The sequence below is a fragment of the Guillardia theta genome (assembly GCF_000315625.1).
Source record: "Guillardia theta CCMP2712 unplaced genomic scaffold GUITHscaffold_105, whole genome shotgun sequence".
In the NCBI taxonomy this organism is placed as follows: domain Eukaryota; class Cryptophyceae; order Pyrenomonadales; family Geminigeraceae; genus Guillardia; species Guillardia theta.
In genome coordinates, this window is record NW_005434569.1 from 86,655 (window position 1) to 103,280 (window position 16,626).

Here is a 16,626-nt window from a genome sequence, read left to right on the forward strand (position 1 = left end):
GATGAAGGACGCACGGCAGGAGGGCAAGGTTTACCGTACAGCACAGCGCAGCCTGTAGCAGGTCGATCAGCAAACATCAAAACACAGGCAAAAGAAGTAAACCACGATCTGTACGAGTGTGCCGACAAACAACTGGGAAGCAAGAGCATCAGCATTAAAAACTATCAAGCCATGACTTACAGTGACTTCCCATGTGGAATGGTGACAGAAGTCAGTTGAGAATGTCCGTGTGCCTCTTTCTGGCCTGTTGAATACTCCTCCGACTTTCATTGATTCCCCTCCTCCTCTCATTGATTGGACGCGTCCAGACGAAGCAAAAGTTCCGCGCATGCCTGTAATCGTGCCACTGTCTAACGGAATGGCGGCATAATCTCGCGTAGTGATCAACATGACAGCGATTGGATCACGAAATGGTTGGCGAAATCTCACGAGCAATAACGGGTCTGTACGGATTCACATTTTCCGACATCATTTCCAATATTCCTGACGTGAAACATGATGGAGCAGGAAACATCTTCCCTCCGGCATATTGTACATCATTGCTCCATTCTCTTCCGTGCAAACCCCCCCCCCTCCGTTGAAAGCTTTAACCTCTTCGGAACTCCTACCCGGCTACTCAGACGTTGATGTTCTACAGCACCACTTGCACCATGCTGTCCTTCTCGACAGTGTACTACAAGGTTCTTCATCATACTGCAGGTGATGTTCTTGTAGACGTCTCGCGCGCATACTCCTCCTCCTCCTCCTCCTCCTCCTCCTCCGCCCACTCCGTCCTATTCACCACCTGGTGGTGCTCGCAAAGTGAAACTTTAAAGCTTCAGAACTGTCCTAGTTGAAACTTTCAAACTTTCAAACTTTCAAACTTTCAAACTTTCAAACGTTGACTTGTCGAGAGCCCTCATCTCCACACTGACCCAAGGACACGGAAATAGATCAATGGTGAGTTCCGCGAGAGGGTGAAGAAGTGACCAGGAGCATGACGACCGTAGTGATCAAGGATAGTACAGCACAATGAAGGCACTCATGTATCATGAAAGAAACAAGAAGATATTTGTTGATGCTCTGACAACCCGCTTGCCGAAAGAAGGCTATATTGTTCTGCTGTTCTTTATGATGAACGGTTGGTTTCCATGCTCTGCCATGCAGTGGACTGGAGAAAGTCGTTTAGTTCGATCAGAATATCATTGAAAGTATGAGGATGTTAAATGGTTGTTGTGAAAACGGATATGATGTATAAAATGCTCACATACACTTTACAAGACAAATACTGCACACAGAGATAGATTGTAAGTGATGACAGGATGGTGTTCTTGATGACTTGCTCCTACTTCTCGTTCTTGTCCTTTCTAATTGGACTTCAGTTCACAGAGCTCCACAAGCTTGTCCATAAGACAGCAAAGGCGAAGAAGGCGCCCAAGAGCGCGGTGGCGACTGGCCCGACTATGTCGGCATCCCAGGCTGCTTTCATTGTGAACCTGAGGAACAAGGTAGATGCGCAGTTGGATACTCTCGGGCATACATGTGAGAAGAGCTGATGATGATGAGGCTGGTGAGATGACCTGGTATGACAGGCCTCGATGGGGAGTGCGGAGGCAACTGAAGGGTCAGGAAGGTAACAAGCTGGGGTAGCTGAGTGCCGTGCGGTGAAGGCATGCAGAGCAAACTTGCTGTAGGAATTTTTTGACGATTTTGTTTGTATTTATTGATTTAATGGAAGAAGAGGGATGGGATTCTCGTTCGATCGCCTCTCGATAAGAGCAGAGTGTTGTCTTGCATTCTGAGGAGTTGATGATATAATTCAACAACGGATCCTACGAGTCCAATGCATAGAGTCCGAATCGAGAATCAGGAAATACAGATACTGATTTCGATGTCTTCGAAGGGAATACTTGTTGTTCTGAGCCAGGCCGTCTGACAAACTCGGTGCCTACATGCGATGGTGTTGTGAACAGTAAAAAAGAAGGATTCAAGGGGCTCGGACTAACTGATAGAAAAAGAACATAGACAAAGTCACACAAAATACTGTGAAAGATCATATGCTGACACGATACACAAATTTAGCTCTACAACTTAACCTGGGCATACTGGGTGACAGTACGACGCTTACAGTGAAGCACAAACTTAGAAAGTATGATTTGCCCTCGGATTAGCAACGGACATCAGCGGCTGAGTGCCTCTTTCCTGCAATGGATCCACGTCTTCTTCTTCTTTACTAACTGTCTGAGCTAGCCGTAAGGCACTGCCAGCTGCCTCGTGACTTGAACTGATCAAATTCATCTACAGGGTTCACTTACGGTTTCCGAGGCTGAGTCTCTGCGGCATTTTTCCTGAGTCCGGTGCTTTCCTATTACTCTAGTTAAGTTACTCAACAAGTTGGCGAGTTTATGAATTCGAGCTCCCCTCAGAAGAGGTATAGCAATTATCCGAGGACAGCAATTGACGTGATCGATCGATTCGATTGCAACCTTGACGTTTTTCTTCCAACGGTTGAGAGGGGGGACCGCAGTATGGAGGGGGGGAAGGGGCGGAGTATGAGGAGGAGGGAGGAGGAGGAGGATATCAACATGCTGGCGGTGGCGGAGAGGCTTCAGACTGCAAGTAGACGAGATGATGGGAAGATGCTGTCCAACGGGGTAGCGCTGGAGCTGTTTGACTTGACGGGGATGAAGACGCTAACTAGGCAGTACGAGGAGGAGCTGGACTTCTTGATGCGCGCAAGAGGCCATCCAGGGATGAAGGTGGTGGATATGAACACTCTCTCTGAGAAGAAGAAAACAGAGAAGAACAGCAAAATCACCATCACGAAACAGAGATCGTTCGATGCCCGCGGCTCAGAGGTCCATTCCGTTGATACCCTGCATGCGTCAGCGTCAGTCAAAACTGGGACTCAGGCTGTTCAGTTCTTTGCGACAGCGGATGAGAGCGAAGAGACGAAAGTGATGTTTCTCAACCGATGTGACACGGGCTTGGACTTCCGACCATATGACCTCGTCGTTGTTCCAAGAGAAGAGATAAAACAAGAGCATTTCACTATTTCAGCCTCGGGAGTTGTTCATATCAATCCTGGTGAACCTGCCCAGTTCACGCCCCTGTCAGAGTGGTGGAGAGCTTCTTCTATCTTCGGCACTCTCCGGACGATTCCATTCTTCAAGAACTACCTCGTTGCGAAAACTCGAATGCTGTGGTATGAAAACGTGAGATATAGAAAGTATTGTCAAGTTCGACGTCGTCTAGTGTCGCGGCTCTTCCTGGCTAAGAAAGCTTTCTTCTCGATCCTGATGGAGATCAACAGACAAACCTTCGACTTGAGAAACGTCAAGTTCATTCAAGTGAAGGACAAAACAACCTACTCTATCGACGACTTCGCTGAGAGTCAAACAGTGGTCAGATCGCAGGCGACCAAGGTGTTTGAGGGCATCTGCGACAAGGTTCAGACGCTCTTGGAGAAAGTCTGTGAAGACGTCTCGTCGCGTGTCAGGCAGTTGGAACTTGGCCCCAAGGAAGACGAGGAGAAGAACGCGAGTGGCAAAGTAAGAAGCAAATCCATGCAGCAGGAGAAGCAGGAGGCGATCGCAAGGCAGAAATCGTTGGCCCTGGCGCGGCAGGAGGTGGGTCTTCTGACTAACTTCATCCGGCTGGCGGACTACATGATGGTGGAAAGTTTGATGACGCTGACGGTTGAGAGCACGGAGGACTTCCTAGTGATGCTGCAGTCCAACCACAAGGTGGGAGTTTACAGCATCACGCTCAGCATGGCAAGAGGTCGAATCTTGTACTCTCCCGAGCTCTCTGACATCCAGGCGATGATGGAGATCTTCTTGGATGCGCTGCTCAACTGTGTGCAGTCAGTGCCGAGATTGTTGTACATGTCGGTATTCAAGCCTCACTTCGACGACAAAGTCATTGGGCCCAACTTGATGGACATGATTAAGACGAGTACAGTCTGGAAGCAAATCTGCAAAGAGATCGACGAGGTGATCTTGCGAGACTTCAACGACATGGTCTCCTACAGCGACTTTGCAAAGGCGTACTTCCCCATCTTCGAGTACTCCGCAGACTACGATCACGATGCGTTCAAGAACCAAGACCATCTGCAAAACAGCAGGTCGATCAAGCTTGAGATGTTGAAACTCAGAGGATGGGGAGAAGACTTGGATCGAATGAAGCTGCAGAACGTGAACGGGATCTTCCAGGTGGACAGCAAGACCCTGAAGCATTTCCTGGTGAGCGAGAAGGACAGGGTGTTGGAGGACATGAAGTCCGTGGTCCTCGAAGCTGCAAAGGAGAGCTGTGCAAAGGTGTTGTCCGACTTCCAGCAGAAAATCAAGATGCTGTCGAAGAAGCCTACCTCTCTCAAAGACTTCGCGTCCTACGTGGAAACGAAGAACGCCATCACTAACGAGCTGAAGCTGCTCATGACTTCGTCGCAGACTGTAGACGAGATGTACAAGGTGCTGGTGCAGTTTGACGTTCGGATCCCCTCAGCACAGATGGTCCTGCTTGACGACCTGCACGCCGTCAACTCGCAGTTTCAGATGCACCTGGACGGGGCAGAGACGGAAGTAAGCGGAAAGATCTCACAGATGTCATCGACCCTCAAGAGTCAGATCAACAAACTTGACGATCAGCTCATGAATATCATGGCTTCCCTGGGCTCCGGCATCGTCCTCGACCCCGAGGCCGACTGCAAGGACGTGCTGGAGTTCCTGAGCGAGTCCAAGGTAGTCATCGACGACATCAAGCTCGACGCGGAGACGTACTCGCACTATCAGAAGCTCTTCGGCCTCCCTCAGCACGAGTACGGGAACCTGATGACGGCGAGCGACATGTTCGACAAGAAGCAGGAGGTCTGGAAGACGATCAACGACTGGGAGGACAATGTCTTCGACTGGCAGTCGCAGAGCTGGTTCAAGCTGAAGCCCGACGACATGGACAAGGAGATCCAGTCGATGACGAAGCTTGCCACAAAGTTGCACAAGAGGGACAACGACGCGGTGTCAGAGCGACTGAAGCAGTCCGTCATGCGATGGAAGGGCTTCACTCCTGTCCTCGTCGCCCTCGGGAACCCAGCGCTCAAGGAGAGGCACTGGAAGAAAATCTTCGAGGCCATGCAGGTGCCGTACCAGCAGGACTTCACGCTCATGGACCTGATCCAGTGGAACGTGTTCATGATCAAGGACACAGTGGAGGAGGTGTCTGGGGTGGCATCTGGGGAGATGGCGCTGGAGCTACAGCTGCAGAAGATCGAGACGGCATGGAGCGAACTCAAGTTCCAAGTCAAGAATTACAGAGACACCAAAGATGTCTTCATTCTAGGAGGTGTTGCCTCTTCCTTCCCCCCTTCCCTCCTCCTCCTCCTCCTCCTCCTCCTCTTCCTCCTTCCAACATTCTCCGTGTTCCCCCCGTGATGCTTTCCTTGCCTCCCTTCGCTCGCTCCCTCTCTTCCTTCCTTGCCTGCCTAACTGCCTTCTCCTCTCTTTGTTCGCCTCCTCCTACCCGCCCCTTGCTCTCGCGCTCGATCGCATTGTCCTGACGCGCTTTTGCTGCAAAGGCCTCGACGAAGTCTTCGCTCAGCTGGAGGACAACCAGGCGGCGCTGCAAACGATGCTCGCCTCCCGCTTCGTGGTCGGCATCAGGGCCGAGGTGGAGAGCTGGGACAAGAAACTCTCCCTCCTCTCCGAGACCCTCGACGAGTGGCTGGCGGTACAGCGGTCTTGGATGTACCTCGAGAGCATCTTCGGCGCCCCGGACATTCAGAAGCAGCTGCCGCAGGAGACTGTTCAGTTCCTCCGGGTGGACCAGAGCTGGAAAGACACCATGAGGAAGACCAAGAAGCGGCCTAACTGCATCGAGGCCTGCACAGCTGAGGGGGTGCTGGGCTTGTTCCAGGAGGCCAATAAGGTGCTGGAGAAGATTCAGAAGAGCCTGGAGGACTACCTGGAGACCAAAAGGATGGGATTTCCCCGCTTCTATTTCCTCTCCAACGACGAGCTGCTCGAGATCCTCTCTCAGACCAGGGACCCCAAGGCGGTTCAGCCCCATCTCCGCAAGTGCTTCGACGCCATGGCGTCTGCAGACTTCGAGGAGGGGCCTCCCCTCGAGGGCCAGACCGCTCCCTCCATCCAGCTCGCTGCCATGAACAGCGCAGAGAAGGAGAAGGTCGTCTTCAGCCGCCCCGTCGCCACGGCCCCCAAGAGTGTGGAGTTCTGGATGTGCGACTTGGAGTTCATGATGCGGCAGACCCTGTTGGACTGGACCATCAAGGCGCGTGCGGCGTACAACGATGACGTCAGAGAGACTTGGTTCTTCCAGTTCCCCGCCGCCTCCATCTCCACCATCGACCAGGAGGCCTGGACGCGCCTGGCGACCGTCGCAATCACATCCATCACAGACGGCAGCAACCCCAACGGCCTGCTGGACTTCCAGAAGTACTCGATCGAGCAGATCGACAAGATGGTCGGAGTGATCCGCAACGACCTGACCAACATCCAGCGGTCAGTCATGGCAAACCTGATCGTCATAGACGTCCACGCCCGTGACGTCACCAAGAGGCTCATAGCCGACAGAGTCACCTCCGTCACTGACTTCGCCTGGATCTGTCAGCTGCGCTACTACTGGGACGAGGAGAGCATCAGTGACCAGCATGGGGTGCTGGTGAAGCAGACGAACGCCTCCTTCTTCTATGGCTGGGAGTACCTCGGCGTCGTCCCTCGCCTCGTTATCACCCCCCTCACCGACAAGTGCTTCATGACTCTTACTGGTGCCCTCAACCTCCTCCTCGGCGGAGCTCCGGCGGGCCCTGCGGGGACAGGCAAGACTGAGTCAGTGAAGGACCTCGGGAAGGCGCTGGCGATGCCTGTGGTTGTCTTCAACTGCTCTGACGGCCTCGACTACAAGATGATGGAGAAGTTCTTCGCCGGGCTGGCGCAAGCGGGCGCCTGGGCCTGCTTCGACGAGTTCAACAGGATCGACATCGAGGTGCTGTCAGTGATCGCACAGCAGATCATGACGATACAGAACGCGCTCAAGGCCTACGCCGAGCGGTTCGAGTTCTTCGGCAAGGTGATCGGGCTCAACAGGAACTACGGCTGCTTCATCACTATGAACCCCGGGTACGCCGGGAGGACGGAGCTGCCCGACAACCTCAAGGCGCTGTTCCGGCCCATGGCGATGATGGTGCCGGACTACGCGCTCATCGCAGAGATCATGCTCTTCTCCGAGGGCTTCGGCGACTCTCTCACGCTCGCTCGCAAGCAGACGGCCATGTACCGGCTGGCGTCGGAGCAGGTGTCGGCCCAGGACCACTACGACTTCGGCATGAGGGCGGTGAAGTCTGTGCTGGTGATGGCGGGGAAGCTAAAGCGAGCAGACCCAAACATGGTGGAGGACGTGACTCTCATCCGAGCTCTGCGCGACAGCAACATCCCCAAGTTCCTCTCGCACGACATTCCGCTCTTCGAGGCGATCCTCCGCGACCTGTTCCCAGGGGTGGAGGTGCCTGCCGTGGACTACGGGACGATCAAGTCGTACATCGAGCAGGAGCTGGTCGGACAGAAGCTGCAGATCATTGGGCCGTTCGTAGGAAAGATCATCCAGCTGCACGAGACCATGATAGTGCGCCACGGGATCATGTTGGTAGGGGTCACAGCCGTCGGCAAGACGACGGTGTCGACGACTCTTGCTCGCACATTCACCAAGATGAAGGAGGACGGGATCGAGCACTTCGATAGGGTCGACCGCTACACCCTCAACCCCAAGTCCATCACCATGGGAGAGCTCTACGGAGAGTTCAACCTCCTGACTCTCGAGTGGACTGACGGCATCATCTCCACCATCGTCCGAGAAGCATGCAACTCCGTGGCGGAGGGAGACACGGCCAAGAAGTGGATCAACTGCGACGGGCCAGTCGACGCCATCTGGATCGAGTCGATGAACACTGTACTAGACGATAACAAGACGCTCTGCCTCAACAACGGTGAGAGGATCAAGTTGCCCGCTACCATGTCCATGCAGTTCGAGGTCAACGACTTGGCCGTTGCGTCTCCCGCCACGGTCAGTCGATGCGGCATGGTCTACCTCGAGCCCGTCTACCTCGGATGGAAACCGCTCGTCACCTCCTGGGCCTCTTACGTCCTCGCCGAGCGATTCCCCGAGAGCGAGAGCAAGGTGCTCGAGCTCTTCGAGAAGACGGTGGATCCTGCGCTGTTCTTCGTGAGGAGGGAGTGTAAAGAGAACATCGTCTCGACCGACGTCAACCTCGTCTGCAGCATGTTCAACCTCCTCGACGCCCTCCTGCGCGACACCCACGGGGTGACGGTTGACAACTTTGACAGCATGCTGCCCAACGTCTTCGTCTTCTCCTTCGTCTGGTCCATAGGTGGCAACCTCAACGACTCCTCCCTCCCAAAGTTCAACGGCTTCGCCCGCGAGCTCCTGGCCGGCCTCGGCCTCTCCCTGCCTTCCACTCCCTCCCTGTACGACAGCAAGGTCGACGAGCAGTCGGGAGCATGGAGCCACTGGGAGCAGTCCGTCCCGTCCTTCACCTACAAGAAGGAGCTTCCCTTCTTCAACCTCATCGTCCCAACCATCGACTCAACCAGGGTCAAGTTCCTGATTCGGGCGGACATCGACGCCGGTTTTCACGTCCTCATTGGGGGAAACTCTGGCGTCGGCAAGACCGTCATGATCCAGGACTACCTCGAGAGCGCGGGAGAGAAGTTCGTGTTCCAGACCAAGTCGTTCTCAGCTCAGACCTCAGCCCGGGCCCTGCAGGCCTTCTTTGAGGAGAAGCTGGAGAAGATCAGGAAGAACCTGCTGGGCCCGCCGTCGGGCAAGAACTTCGTCTTCTTCATCGACGACCTGAACATGCCCATGACGGAGAAGTACGGGGCCCAGCCTCCTATCGAGCTGCTGCGGCAGATTATCAACGTCAAAGATGACAAGAATGGAGGGTTCTACGACCTCAAGAAGATCGGCCTCTTCAAGCGCGTCCAGCATACCCAGTTCATCGCCGCTAACGCTCCTCCCGGGGGCGGACGGTCCGTGGTCACTGCCCGCCTCCTCCGCCACTTCCATCTCATCAACATCCCGGACCTGTCCGCCTCCACCATGAAGAAGATCTTCGTCTCCATCGCCAACGGCTTCTTCGCCGACTGGCCCTCCGACTTTGCGGGGCTTGCTGAGCCCCTGGTGGAGGGGACGCTGGGGGTGTACCAGGATATTCAGCAGGCGCTGCTGCCCATCCCCTCCAAGAGCCACTACACCTTCAACCTCCGCGACCTCGCCAAGGTCATCCAGGGTATCCTCATGGTGGAGGCGAAGCACGTGGAGGACGTGAACGCGCTGCTCCGGCTCTGGTGCCACGAGAGCTCTCGAGTCTTCCGCGACCGCCTGGTGGACGAGCACGACAGGAGCTGGTACGACGACAAGCTGGTGGAGGTGCTGGAGAAGAACTTCTCCAAGGCCTGGGGGGCCAGCGCGTTCGTGGACGTGGTGTGGGGAGACTTCTTGCAAGGGGAAGGGTCGCCCTACCTGGAGATCGCAGACATGGAGCTCGCAGCCTCCAAGTTGAAGGAGTTTGCGGAGGACTACACGCTCAACCTCAACAAGCCCATGGACCTCGTCTTCTTCAAGGACGCCATCCAGCATGTCGGCAGGATCTCCCGCCTCCTTCGCCAGCCCCGTGGCAACGCGCTGCTGGTGGGAGTGGGAGGGAGCGGGAGGCAGAGCCTGACTCGGCTGGCGTCCTTCATAGCGGACATGAAGTGCTTTCAGATCGAGCTGTCGCGAGGATACGGTCTGAACGAGTTCCACGAGGACCTGAAGAAGCTGCTGATTCAGGCGGGGGCGGAAGGAAAGCCGACGGTCTTCTTGTTCACGGACACACAGATCGTGAAGGAGAGTTTCTTAGAAGACATCAACAACATCCTCAATGCTGGTACATCCTTCCTTCCTCCTTCCCTCATCCTCACCCTGCATGAATGCTGCTCCTGCTCCTGCTCCCGCTCCCGCTCCCGCTCCTGCTCCTGCTCCTGCTCCTGCTCCTGCTCCTGCTCCTGCTCCTGCTCCTGCTCCTGCTCCTGCTCCTGCTCCTGCTCCTGCTCCTGTTCATCTCCTCCGCACTCTTTCCTCTCCCTCTCCTCTTCTTCTTCTCTCTCAGTTTGTTGTTCCTCATCTCACAAGTCTTATTCAGGTGAAGTACCCGACCTATTTGCAAACGATGAGATGAGCAAGATCATTGATGCTGTTCGTCCCAAGGCAAAGGCTGCCGGCAGGTGAGACGCGTCAATGATGATGACGATGATGATCACGATGACGATGACGATGATGATGATGATTGCAAGGCTGGAGACAAAGGACTCTATCTATTCCTACTTTGTCCAACTTTGTCGAGAGAATCTTCATTGCGTCCTTGCTTTCAGGTGATTTGAACGCCCTTTTCTTCTCTATCTCTCCTCGCTTTCTCTCTCTTCCTCCTCCTCGCCCTCCTCTCTTCATCTTGCCTCCTATCTTCGGCCACCACAACCAGCTTTCCTTCGCTCCTCACTTCTCCTCCTCTCTTGCTGATCTTCCGTCAGTCCCGTCGGAGATTCATTCAGGAATCGCCTCCGCATGTTCCCATCGCTCGTCAACTGCTGCACCATCGACTGGTTCATGTCATGGCCCGAGGACGCGCTCATATCCGTTGCTAAACAGTTCCTTGCCAAGGTGAACTCCCCGCATGCATCTCCTTCTCCCCTTGCTCCTCCTCCTCCTCCTCCTCCTCCTCCATCGCCCTCTCCCCCTCCCCCTTCTTCCTCCTCTCCCCTTCCTCCTCCTCTTCCTCTTCCTCCTCCTCTCCCTTCTTTGCCCCCCTCTCTTCCTCCTCTTCCTCCTTTATCTCCTTATTGTCTTCTTCCGCTACATCTACTACCACCTCCTCCTACATCTCCCTCCCTCACGACATCATCGTGAAACTTGCTCTCTCTCCCGTCCTCCTCTTCACCATCCTGCAGATCGATCTCGGCAGCACGGCTATCAGGAACGCCGTCTGCAACGTCTGCATGACCATCCACTCCTCCGTGCGCAGCTGCGCCGCCAAGTTCCTGCAAGAGCTTAGGAGGCACACCTACACCACTCCCACCAGCTACCTTGAGCTGATCAACATGTACACGTCGATGCTGGAGCAGGAGAGGAAGACCATCAACGACAAGGTGGAGCGCTACCAGAGCGGATGCGACAAGCTGGAGGCGACCAACGCCATGGTGTCGCAGCTCCAGGCTGAGATCATCAAGTTGCAGCCCGTGCTGGAGGTTGCGGGGAGAGAGACGACGGAGCTGATCAGTGTCGTCACCAAGGACAAGGAGGCGGCTGCTGTGGTGCAGGCCAACGTGGAGCAGGAGGCGACCAAGGTGAATCAGGCGACGAAGGAGGCAAATGCGATCAAGGAGGACGCACAGAAGGACCTGGACGAGGCTCTTCCTGCCTTCGACTCTGCGGTGAAGGCGCTCAAGGCGCTGAACAAGAACGACATCACGGAGATCAAGTCGTTCAGCAAGCCGCCGGAGATGGTGCAGACGGTGATGGAGGCTGTGTGTATCCTCAAGGGAGTGAAGCCCAACTGGGACGAGAGCAAGAAGGTGGGTGATCATTATCATGATGAAAAGGAGGAGGAGGAGGAGGAGGAGGAGGAGGAGGAGGAGGAGGAGATTGGTATATGACCTTACGTGATATGATGCTGCAGCTGCTGAACGACAACAACTTCCTCGTTGGTCTTGAAACCTATGACAAAGACAATATCTCGGAAAAGATCATCCGCGGGCTTCAGAAATACATCAACAACCAAGATTTCGTGCCTGATAAGGTAAGATGAAGACAGATGAAATAGCAGGAGAAGCAAGGGATCAATGGAATACAGATAGTGATGAGACAGAGGGAGGGAGGGAGGGAGGGAAGGTGGGAGCGAGACAGAGCGGAAGAGAGAAGGGAGAGAGGGAGGAAGGAAAGGAGCACAGGGACGAGGACGAGGACGAGGATGAGGACGAGGACGAGGATGAGGACGAGGACGAGGACGAGGACGAGGACGAGGACGAGGACTTAGATGTTCGCAGGTCGAGAAGGTGTCCAAGGCCGCAAAGTCTCTCTGTATGTGGGTCAGGGCCATGGACGTGTACGCGCGAGTCGCCAAGAACGTCGAGCCGAAGAAGCAGAAGCTCGCAGAAGCTGAGAAGCAGGTGGGGAGCAGCTGGGCTGGTTGCCTGATGGACGGTCTTGTCCTTGCTGAACAGGTTCTGTAGGTGGCGGAGATGAGCAAACTGTTGGCGGCGAAGCAGAATGAGCTGCAGACGGTGCTGGATCGAGTGAGGGAGCTGGAGAACAAGCTGTCGGAGACGCTGAAGAAACGAGACGAGCTGCAGCAGCAGTCGGACGAATGTCAGGCGCGTCTGGGTCGAGCTGAACAGCTCACGGGTGAGAAGATCCGAGAGATTTGGCAGTTGATGATGATGATGATGATGGTGATGAGGATGATGATAAGGACGATGATGATGATGATGATGATGAGAACAATGATGATGATGATGATGAGAACAATGATGACAACGATGATAACGATGGACGATCAGGCGGCCTTGCAAGTGAGCAGAGGAGGTGGACGGCGGAGCTGAAGCAGCTCAACCAGGACAAGATCGATCTCATTGGCAACATCCTCCTCTCCGCCGGCTCCATCGCCTACTCGGGGCCCTTCACCTCCACCTTCCGGCACCAGCTCATCCAGGAGTGGGTCGCCTCTTGCAAGGAGTATGAGATCCCCGTCGACAACCATTTCACTCTCGAGCGCGTCCTCGGGGACCCTCCCGAAGTCCGTCAGTGGAACATCCAAGGGCTGCCTGCTGACCCTCTCTCCGTCGAGAACGGCATCATCGTAACCCGCGGCCGTCGCTGGCCTCTAATGATCGATCCGCAGACGCAGGCGAACAGGTGGATCAGAGCGATGGAGAAGAAGAACAGGATCCAGGTGATCAAGCTTACTGAGAGCACCTACCTCCGCACCCTCGAGAACTGCATCCGGGTCGGCAACCCCGTGCTGCTGGAGAACGTGGAGGAGAATCTCGACCCAGCTCTAGAGCCCGTGCTCTCCCGCCAGGTCTTCAAGCAGCAGGGTCGCCTCCTTATCCGCCTCGGTGACACGGACGTGGACTACAGCCCGGACTTTCGCTTCTACGTTACTAGCAAGCTGCCGAACCCCCACTACCCCCCCGAGATCTGCGTCAAGGTGACGGTAGTCAACTTCACGGTGACGCCCAAGGGCCTCGAGGACCAGCTGCTGGTGCAGGTGGTGGCGCACGAACGGCCGGAGCTCGAGGAAGAGAAGAACAACCTCGTGCTGCAGATCGCGACCGGGCAGAAGCAGCTCAAGGACATCGAGGACAAGATCCTGCACATGCTCGCCGTGTCGCAGGGGAACATCCTGGACGACACAGAGCTCATCGAGACGCTGGGAGCGAGCAAGACAACGTCGGTCGAGATCAATTCCCAGCTCGCCCAGGCCTCGGAGACTAAGACGAAGATCGACACAGCATGTGAGGGCTACCGGCCCGTGGCGAAGAGAGGAGCGCTCCTGTACTTCGTGGTGGCAGACCTGGCAGGGATCGACCCCATGTACCAGTACTCCCTCCAGTTCTTCGTGAAGCTCTTCAACAGCTCTATGGACCGAGCGGCTCACAGTGAGGACCTGGAGGAGAGGGTTCAGACCATGATCCGCGTTATCACCGAGGACGTGTACACTCAAGTGTGCCGGGGGCTCTTCGAAAAGGACAAGAAACTTTTCTCGTTCCTCATCACCGTCCAGATCCTCCGGATGGAGCAGGAGAGCATCTCCGACGGAGAGTGGTCCTTCTTCCTCACCAAGGGAGGCTTCGTGGACGAGAACGACCTCCCTCTGAACCCGGCAGAGGACTTCATCAACAAGACAGTGCTCGGAGGGCTCAAGAACCTCGACGCGATCCCGACGTTCCACGGGGTGCTGGACAGCTTCAGGCAGGAGACGGAAGCATGGAGGGAATGGTGTCAAAACGACTCTCCTCAGGACCTGAAGCTGCCAGCTGGATGGGGGGAGCGGCTAAACGCCTTTCAGCAGCTGATGCTCATGCGAGTGCTGCGCGACGAGAAGGTCGTGGCGGCGGTAACGATCTTCATCCTCAACAACGTGGGGAAGTTCTTCGTGGACGTGCCCGCCTTCGACCTCGCGTCCTCGTACAAGGACTCCTCTCCCCTCATCCCCATCATCTTCGTGCTCTCGACGGGAGCAGACCCGACGCTCTACCTGCAGAACCTGGCCAGGGACATGGGCTTCTTCGAGCGGCTGAAGATGATCTCGCTGGGGCAGGGGCAGGGCCCCATCGCTGAGTCGCTCATCTCCATGGGGAGGGAGGGAGGAGACTGGGTGTGCCTGCAGAACTGTCACCTTGCTTCCTCGTGGATGCCTGAGCTCGAGAAGCTGCTGGAGAGCCATCAAAGCCTCAAGCTGCACGAAGACTTCCGGCTGTGGCTGACCTCGATGCCCTCCAAGGTGTTCCCAGCTAGCGTCCTGCAGTCTGGGATCAAGCTGACCAACGAGCCTCCCAAGGGGCTGAGAGCGAACCTGAAGCGAACGTACGAGGACTTGACGGAGGAGGAGTTTGAATACTTCGACGTCAAGGAGGGCCTTGAGGACAAGGACAACAAGAGTCGAGCATGGAAGAAGCTGCTCTTCGGCCTGAGCTTCTTTCACGCGAGCATTCAAGAGAGGAGGAAGTACGGAGCCATCGGCTGGAACATCCGGTACGAGTGGAACCAGTCGGACCTGCTCACCGCCATGGCGAACTTGCGCATGTACCTGGAGGAGCAGAGCGAGGTCCCGTACGAGACTCTGAGATATGTGGTGGGAGATGTCAACTACGGAGGAAGAGTGACGGACTACATGGACCAGCGATGTGTTGCTGCTATCCTGAGCACCTACTTCTGCGACGAGGCTGTCCGCGACGACAACTACAGGTACACCGAGGATGGCAAGTACTATGCCCCCGTACGAGGAGGCATCGAGGACACTCGGGAGTATGTCGACAACCTGCCCTTGCTCGATCGCCCCGAAGTGTTCGGCCTCCATCGCAACGCGGCCATCGCCTTCGAGAACAGCGAGACCAAGTACTTTGTGGAGACGATCATCTCCATCCAGCCTCGCAGCGGGGGAGGAGGAGGAGGCAAGTCGACGGATGAGATCGCTGCCGAGCTAGCAGCGGATCTTGCGAGCAAGCTGCCTGCGGTAATGGAGAGAATCTTTGTGCTTCAGCCCTGACTCGTTCCTCTTGCAGGCGCTGACCGACAAGAACGCGGCGGAAGCAACCTTCGTCAAGGACAAGAACGGGGCCATGAACTCTCTGGGAACCTTCCTGCAGATTGAGATGGGCAAGTTCAACAAGCTGCTCAAGGCCATGTCGACGTCTCTCGACGAGCTTCAAAGGGCCATCAAGGGTACCATAGTCATGTCAGCGCAACTGGACGCCATGTATCAGGCTCTCATCTTCCAGCGGGTCCCCGACGTCTGGTCCAACGTTGGGTACCTCTCCCTCAAGCCCCTCGGCTCCTGGATCAAGGACTTCACGCAGAGGATGGACTTCATGTCCAGGTGGATCGAGCACGGACCCCCGGACGCCTTCTGGATGTCGGCCTTCTTCTTCCCGCAGGGCTACATGACCGCAGCGCTGCAGATGTACGCGAGGAACACCATGATAGCCATCGACACCCTCGACTTCCGCACTCAAGTCCTCGCCATCACTCCCGAAGAAGTCGTCTCCAGCCCCAAGCAGGTGAGCCTCCTCCTGACCTCCCCCAGCAGGAGCTCATGGTGGTGCAGGGCGTCTACTTCTATGGCTCCTTCGTGGAGGGCGCGAGGTGGGATAGCAAGACAGGCTCGCTGGAGGAGAGCCACGTCGGGGAGACTCACGTGTACATGCCTGTCATCTGGCTCGACCCCATAGTCAAGGACGACTCCTACGGCCGCGAGCCCGGCACGTACAACTGCCCCTTCTACAAGGCAAGGGAGGAGCTGAGAAAGCAGAGAGACTGACTGCCCCCTTCAGGTCTCCTCGCGTGCTGGGACGCTCTCCACGACCGGTCACTCCACCAACTACATCAGAAGCCTTCAGCTCCCGGCTGGCAACAGCTCATCAGAGCACTGGGTGAGAAGGTCCGTAGCGCTGCTGTCGTCGTTGGACGACTAGCGCCGAGTGGAGCGCGAAGATTTGCCGAGTAAACAAAGACATGTAGCGATCAAGGTTGCTTTCCCAACAAGTTGCCTGTCGATCTGTGCTTCGATTCCATCACGAAAGCCTTGTCTGTGGGAGAGGTCAGGCTGAGAACAATCATATCCAAGCTCTCACTGTTCTTGGAGGCAAGTTTCCTCCCCCGACTGATCCACAAACCAATCAACGCGTGAGAGCTGAGAGTGAAGCAGCATGAATCTCACATCTCTTCCAACTCCTTGCGGTCCAGCTCCATCTTCTCCATCGTCTTCGACAACTTGTAGTCGTCTATCGCCATCTGCAAGATAGACACTCCCCTGACAAGCTTCCCGTCACAGAGTGTTCTGATGGTCATCAACTGATCTCA

General features: G+C 55.7%; 2 protein-coding genes across 2 annotated transcripts; both read left to right on the forward strand.

Annotated features, from left to right (window-relative positions):
- Window positions 1-922: 922 nt before the first annotated feature.
- On the forward strand, window positions 923-1,729 carry GUITHDRAFT_155161 (hypothetical protein). Its single transcript, XM_005823614.1, has 3 exons — window positions 923-939; window positions 1,362-1,521; window positions 1,572-1,729. The coding sequence occupies exons 1-3, from the start codon at window positions 937-939 to the stop codon at window positions 1,598-1,600; spliced, it is 192 nt and encodes a 63-aa protein (XP_005823671.1). The 5' UTR covers window positions 923-936; the 3' UTR covers window positions 1,601-1,729.
- A 1,018-nt stretch (window positions 1,730-2,747) lies between these two features.
- GUITHDRAFT_78744 (hypothetical protein) lies at window positions 2,748-16,238 on the forward strand (the record flags this gene model as incomplete). The annotated part of the gene is made up of 13 exons (XM_005823615.1): window positions 2,748-5,319; window positions 5,552-9,937; window positions 10,193-10,274; window positions 10,344-10,421; window positions 10,578-10,707; window positions 10,995-11,618; window positions 11,723-11,842; window positions 12,090-12,212; window positions 12,276-12,447; window positions 12,603-15,280; window positions 15,330-15,824; window positions 15,872-16,029; window positions 16,076-16,238. 13 exons carry the CDS (start codon window positions 2,748-2,750, stop codon window positions 16,236-16,238), a joined length of 11,781 nt encoding a protein of 3,926 aa, XP_005823672.1.
- Between the last annotated feature and the right edge of the window lie 388 nt (window positions 16,239-16,626).